The 7,385-nt window shown below is 54.2% G+C and overlaps 1 protein-coding gene across 1 annotated transcript in view; it reads right to left on the reverse strand.

Moving 5' to 3' along the window:
* ARHGAP39 (Rho GTPase activating protein 39) overlaps positions 1-7,385 on the reverse strand; it is a 69,826-nt gene that overhangs the window by 21,666 nt on the left and 40,775 nt on the right. Inside the window, 1 exon segment of the mRNA XM_017883533.1 lies at positions 5,134-5,217. Coding sequence (XP_017739022.1) covers positions 5,134-5,217 — 84 coding nt within the window.

A 7,385-nucleotide genomic window follows, 5' to 3' on the forward strand; every position in this document is an offset into this window, starting at 1 on the left:
AAAAAAAAAAAAATAATAAATAAATAAATAAAATAAATAAATAAATACAAAGAGCCCCAGGAATTTGGCCAGGCATAGTGGCTCACATCTGTAATCCCAGCACTCGGGGGAGGCTGAGGTGGGAGGATCACTTGAAGCCAGGAGTTTGAGACCAGCCTGGGCAACACAGTGAGACCCCATCTCTAAAACAACAAAAAAAGTAGAAACCCCACACATTTTACAAGCCAGTTGTGTCCCTCTGATTGATGTGGGGTCTTTCTGGACAAGGCCACATTCTCCATTGCCTGGGGGGTTGTTGAGGCAAGACCAGGAAGACATGGCACCCCCTGACCTGCTGGCCGGGCGGCAATCTGCTCCAGAACACTGGGCTGTGGGCCCGCTCAGCATGGCCACACCACCCAGGCGAGAAGTCAGGGCAGCAGCCAGGGGCAGAGTGCAAGTGCCTGTTCCCGGGATTTCTGCTCGTGGCTGCTGGAGGCTGCTCCCAATCTGACACCAGGGGCTAGCCAGGCAGAGTGGATGGTGGCAGCCAGCATGGCAGGGGCCACCAAACCCTGAGGGCCAGCTGTGGTGTCAACCCCTCCATGGCCTGGGGACACTGAGGGGTAAAGGGCTCCAGAGTTCAGGAGATCTGGGGTTGAACTCCAGTCTGTTGCTCTGTGGCTGCAAAGGCTCAGATTTCACTTAATATCTTTCTGCCTCAGTTTCCTCCTCAGTTATGATGAAGATTCAACAAAACAATGTGCATGTAGTAAGGCCCTGAGCTCAGCACTGACACAGAAAACCCTTGGTAAATGTGAACCACCAGTTTCACATATCTGTGACTATTTTTACCACTTAACAGATACTGCCTTAGGCCTGGGCCAGGCCTAGGGAAGGGCTGGCACACGGTCCCAGCACAGGGTGCCCTGCTGTGTCCCCAGGGAGGCGCCTTTCTGCTGTCCGTCTAGGGTTGCTGAGGGAGGATGGGGGCTGGCAGGTGGCCGGGAGGGTGGGGTAAGTGTGACGGGAGGTGAGGGCACAGGGAAGGCTTGCTGGTCAGATGCCACACTCTATCCCAGGAACGGACAGGGGTTCTGCCCAGTTGGGGCAGAGATGAAGAAAGGTAAGAAGGCCAGAGGACCTGCCCCCATGCCGAGCACCTGAGTCACAGATGGGGAAGCCCCGAGAGGCCCAGACACTCTCCCCAGGCCATGCAGCACAGACTCCGTGGCAGCTAGGTGAGGACCACGCTAGGTGAGGACCATGCCCCATGGTGCCCAGAGTGTCTCTTAAGAGGTCTCTCGCTCTGCCCCACCCACCCTTCTGCCATCTAGGCAGCTCCTGAGCCTGCGTTTCCCCAACCCCATCGCCTGGCCCTTCTCCTCAGCTCCCCCAAATCACATCCAGTCTCCAGGCCCCGCCGACTGTAATTCTCACCCTTAGTTGGCTGAGCTTGTCCCGGGCCCCTGGGGAGCACTAAACAGCACCCATGGCTCAGCTGCCCCTGCTGGGCTTCCTCCTGGGCAATGTCTGCCCTTTCAGCTGGTCTGGCCTCCCCGACGGGCCTTCACAGCCCCTCTTCCTGAGCCCAGCTCATTCCCATGTCTCTGGGGCAAGTGGAACCCCAGGCCTCTCTCTCCTCCCCCTTCTCTAACCTGTCCTTCTCCTCCTCCCCCTCCCTGCCATACCTCTGTAGGGCAGGGGCACCAGTGCAGAAAGACCATCTCCCCCATCTCTCAATAAAACAGAAATCAAACATCACAACACAGGTTGTTCAGTGGACACTTCCAAACTGCAAGGGAAGTTGGAAAATCTTAAGAGCGGTCGTGGCCTCTGAAAATGCTGAAGTCAGGCGGGCAGGGCAGACTCAGTGACAGAGGACAGGATGACACTCAGGGCCTTGAGGGCTGTTTCTTCCAGAGCCTATTTTTGGAGGAAGAATTGGGAGCACTGCACATAAACCAAAGCAGAAACAAAACCACAGCCAGAAGCGCTTCCCTGCTGCTTTCGCTTCTAAGAAACGGCTGCTGTGCATGCAAAGCCTGGATGGAGCCGGGAGAAGTGGGTGGCGGCAGCAGCCGACAGGCTCCCAACCCAATGCCGCAGGTTTCTGAGGAAAACACTCCGCCAAAGTTCCTAAGTACAGACACAGTTATACTCACACAGAACAAGAAACCATACGTCTGAAATCATGCTTGAAAAACAACTTCATTCCTCCAGGCCCTGGGTCCCCCTGTGACCTCACACTCATCTGTGTTCCCTCTGGTGTGACCCTGCCCGGCTGCCTGCCAGGGCGACCCCACTGCTATCCCTGCTGTTCTAGGTGTGGTCTCTTGATACCCTGAGTGCTGGTATCCAGCTGGTGACATTTTTTTTTTCCTATCTCAATATGCAGAGAACACCAGAAGCAATGTGCTTTTACCAGGCTGAGGTAGTAGGACGCCTTCACTGCAACTCAGGGCTGGGTCAGCTCCCTGGCTTTTGTTTATAATTTCTTTTTCCTGAGTGAACTGCGTCCATATAATTTATTTCACAGGGACTTTATTTCTTGCCATCTCACATGGCATCACACTGGCCCATTATGCTGATGGCAGCTTGTGGAAGGAAGCACCAGGCATGCTCTGGGGGCAGAGTGGGGCTTCCAAGGCCTCCCGAGCCCAGCAGGCCCGGCTGGCTCTCATCTGTTCTGCTCTCAGCCCCTGGGGGGCTGGCGTGGGGCTGGACACCAGCTCTCCTCCCACTTCCCAGAAGCACCCGCATGGCTGTGGCAGCTCACACCTAGGCCTCCAGCATGTCCAGAGGGAAGCTTCACTCCTGATGGGAGTCCAGGTTGGCTGAGGGCGGTATCTCCTACGAGTGGCCACAATGGGACCCTGGCACACTCAACATTCCACCCCAGGAGATGTTGGCACCGTCTGTAATTGTGCCCAGCTTGCTGCATGGCAGGCCCTCTCACTAACTCCCCAAGGAAGATAAGTTCCCTCCTTCCAGAAGCCCTAGATCATAGGGAGAACTGGCTTGGCAGATTCCACCGGGTGCCTGCTCTCAACCAATCTACAAGTGCCAATCTGGCGAGCGTGAGTCCCACACCCACGTATCATGAGAACACACAGAGCACGCAGGTTTCAGCAAAAAGGACTGAGAACGTCTCAGGACAGGTCTGGCTATCCACTTCCCGGCCCTGCTCCACCTTCCCAGCTAAACATGCGTGCATCACCCCAGGGCACTGCCGCCCCAGACATGCATGCATCACCCCAGGGCGCGGAAATCCCCCCGAGGCAGTGCCCTGCTGCTGCACACTGGCAGGCCTCCCTCATCCCCCTGTGGACCCAGTGTCTTCTTCTCCCAGACACCACTGAACCTCTGTCCCAAGGTCTCAGTGACAGGACGACAGTGACAGGGGAGGGGCATGAGGAGGTGGCCAAGCTGCCTGGTGTGGAGCAGCCTCCAACCAGGTCACTGGAGGAGGCCAGGCTGCCACCACCACATCCACACACAGCTTGATGTGGGCTGTCTCCTCCCAGCCATTAGTTTACGGCCCAGAGGTGCAGCTGCTGGCCCTGTGTCAGGGGGGCCTGGCCAGCATATGGACACACTCGTGGTCTGAACAGAGATCTTCATCAGGCTGAATCACCAGCCAGGTGAAAGGTGCCAGCCTCTGAGAGGGGCCAAAGGCACAGCAGAGGCAGAGGCCACAGGAAGTGCAGCCACTGGAGGGTTGCGGGGGCTGCGGACCTCCGGGAGGATCCTTGGACCTTCGTGGAGACCAAGACCTGGTATGTCAGCTCGTGGGGCCAGAGTTGGCTCCATGGGACTGAAGGAGGCTGAGCCACCAGAATGGCCTGGCAGGTGTGAGGGGCAGGACGCTGGGGCAGGGTTAGCTCAGCAACCCATCCCCACTCCTGATATCCCCAGAGAGGCCAGAAGGTCCTCCTCACCTCACCTGGGACACGTGCTTCCCTGAAAGCTCTGTGGGAGCTGCAGATGAGCTCAGGGATACTGCCAGTGAGTCAGACTCTTGATTCTGGGGAGAATGGTGCCCTGGTGATGGCAGAGCTGAGGCGGTGCCTGGCAAACAAAGACCAGGTGGGCCCGTCCACCATGAAGGATGCAGTCGTGCTGGTCCACTAAGCACATGCTGGGTCTGCAGGAAGCCCCAAGGACGGTGACCAGAGCCAGGACCTGACCTGCCACAGTGGGGTGGTCCTTCCACTACGAGCTCTGTCACTTTGCACTGACCACTGAGTCAGCTGCCCAGATCCATCTCACTGATGAGGAAACGGAAGCTCGGGAAGGCTATAAAACCTGTCCTCCATCCAACAGCCACACTGCTGGGACCAGGGCAGCCTCTAAATCCCTGCCGCAACCCTAATGTTCAACAAACACAAACGTAAGAAACAAACCGTCACTGCTTCCAAGCTCCAGCTGTTCAATCGTCCGTGCAAAATGCCAGAGTCCCTTCAGGTCCTCCAGTTCCTTCCCAGCACCACAGTGCTCCTGGGTGGTCCATGCTGCGGACACCCACCCCCTACAGAAACAGCAGCTGGCCCTGGCCCTGCATCTCCTGCAGCCAAGGGGTCACCACCCAGCCAAGGAGGAGAAATCCAGGTGCCTGCCCCTGCCTGGACATCCTGGGAGGTGGAGGGAGCGCCCTGCCCCTGCAGTGTGAAGGCAGTAGGTCTTGAGGGGGGTCTCCAGAACCTTCCAGCAGTCTGTGAGGCTGACCCAGGACTACTGGAAGCCAAAGCCCACCTCTCCACTGTGACTAGCGCCAACCTTCCAGGCGGGCCTGGCAAGTGCTTTGGCACATGTGGCCTGAGCTGCCAGGGGTGGACCTAACTGAGGACCCTCCAGCACTTTGCCGCTCCACCAGCAGGAGGGAAGCCCCTCAGGCTCCAGGCTGCTTACGCTAGGCAGAGACCAAGTTCCTAGACAGGGGCTGCCAATGGGGCTTCTGGGGCATAGACCTGGGGCAGCTCTAAGGGGCTTCTGCCCAGGCCCCTGGCACTGTGGCCTCCACGGCCTTTCCAGCTCTGGCCCTGTGGTGTTGCTGCTACGCGCCACGCACCTCCCGCTCGCAGTGAACCTGGCTCGCTGAGGAGCCCACCCTCCCATTGGCAAACAGGGCCACGCCTGAGACACGGGTTCTACCTGTAGTGAAGAAGCTGGCCGTCCACACTGTAATCCCGGTAAATCTCATAGTCCTTCTCAAGAAACACTCCCGGTGGTGAAGAACTGAAATACAGTAAAATGAAAGAGACATGAATGTAAGCGCAATCATTTAAAAATACAACCAGCCTCTCCCTGACTTAAGAATGTGGCACTGCCACCTCAATTTCCTGGAAATAACCTGGTTCCTGACCACAGGCTGGATTCTTCATCTTCTACCCTGAGTCCACCTCCTTCCAGCAGGGACACACCACTGTGGCCCATCCAGAGGCCAGGGGGTGGCTGGGACACCTGGATTTCAGAAGCTTGAACCACTGGAGCTGGGGCTACTGTTCTAAGGGCACAGAGATGGGGTTAGTGAGAATCACAGCTTCAGCCAGACATAGAAAGATGACCTGGGAAGGAAGCTTGGTTAGAAATACCCTTGGAGACTGTGACTGCTGACGGTCAGGGTCTGGAACATAACAAGTATCTGTGAAATGAATGGTTGAGTAGGCGATTATCCCGACAGATATTCACAGGTATGTGATCAAAGCGGTAAGTATTTATGATTTAAAACAACTCTCAGTAGTCCAGAAGTAGAAGAAAATTTACTTAATCTGATTAAGAATATCCAAATTAAACTCAAGGCCTTCAGCGCATTCAGCGGCAAAAGGCTGAGAGCAAACCCACGAAAGTCAACGCAAGACTTATTTAACCTTACCACCACTGTTTAATACAATATTGGAAGTGCTAGGCAATGCATTTGGACAAGAAAAAAAAAACCACAAAAGATTCAAATATTTGAAAGGAAGACGTACAACTGATCATCAGTGGTCAGCCTAGAGAAATTAAAGCAATCGAATGAGAAACGAGCAGCAGTGTGGAGAAACTTCGCTTACGTGCCACCTGCCATCAGAGGCTGTGCTGTGTGGTGGTGACTGGCTGGAAACCAAGCTCACCTTTATTAAAACAACAGTAACAACAAAAGTACTAGGCACAGGTCAGTGAGGAATGTGCTGTATCAGTGTGATTAAAATTGTCAAGTCTTGTTGAGACACACAAAGGAAGACTTGAATACATAACAGAGAAACACACTCCTGAATGGGAAAATTCAATAAACATAAAGAGATGACTTCTTTCTAAATTAGTTAATACGTTTAATGTCTTTTTTTTTTTTTTGACGGGAGGATGGAGTCTCACTTTCTCACCCTGGCTTGAGTGCAGTGGTGCGATCTTGATTTCGGCTCACTGCAACCTCCATCTCCCAGGTTCAAGCAATTCTCCTGCTTTGGCCTCCCAAGTAGCTGGGACTATAGGCGCCCACCACCACGCCTGGCTAATTTTTGTATTTTTATTAGAGACAGGGTTTTGCCATGTTGATCAGGCTAGTCTCGAACTCCTGACATCAGGTGATCCACCTGCCTTGGCCTCCCAAAGTGCTGGGATTACAGGCATGAGCCACCACGCCGAGCCATATAATTCTAATAATAATTTCATTAAGTGGCAACAGTAGGGAGCTGAAGAAAAATTTCCAGCAGGAGTGCTTTCGGAACTTAAGAATGTTTGGTATGTTCATCCCCTACTCTGCTCCCTGCAAAAGCCCCATGTAAAATAGCTGAGAAGTAATCCAGAAAAGATTATATAAACAGTAATATAAAGCTACATAATTAGGCTGTGCACGGTGGCTCAAGCCTGTAATCCCAGCACTTTGGGAGGCTGAGGTGGGCGGATCACTTGAAGTCAGGAGTTCAAGACCAGCCTGGCCAACATGGCAAAACCTCATCTCTATGAAAAATACAAAAACTAGGGCCGGGCACGGCGGCTCACACCATAATCCCAGCACTTTGGGAGGCCGAGGTAGGCGGATCACAAGGTCAAGAGTTCGAGACCAGCCTGGCAATATGGTGAAACCCTGTCTCTACTAAAAATATAAAAAATTAGCCAGGTGTAGGCCGGGCACGGTGGCTCAAGCCTGTAATCCCAGCACTTTGGGAGGCCGAGACGGGTGGATCACGAGGTCAGGAGATTGAGACCATCCTGGCTAATACGGTGAAACCCCATCTCTACTAAAAAGTACAAAAAACTAGCCGGGCGAGGTGGCGGGTGCCTGTAGTCCCAGCTACTTGGGAGGCTGAGGCAGGAGAATGGCGTAAACTCGGGAGGCGGAGCTTGCAGTGAGCTGAGATCGGGCCACTGCACTCCAGTCTGGGCGACAAAGCAAGACTCCATCTCAAAAAAAAAAACAACAACAA

Source organism: Rhinopithecus bieti, unplaced genomic scaffold (genome assembly GCF_001698545.2).
Source record: "Rhinopithecus bieti isolate Rb0 unplaced genomic scaffold, ASM169854v2 scaffold_13617, whole genome shotgun sequence".
Classification (NCBI taxonomy): Eukaryota; Metazoa; Chordata; class Mammalia; order Primates; family Cercopithecidae; genus Rhinopithecus; species Rhinopithecus bieti.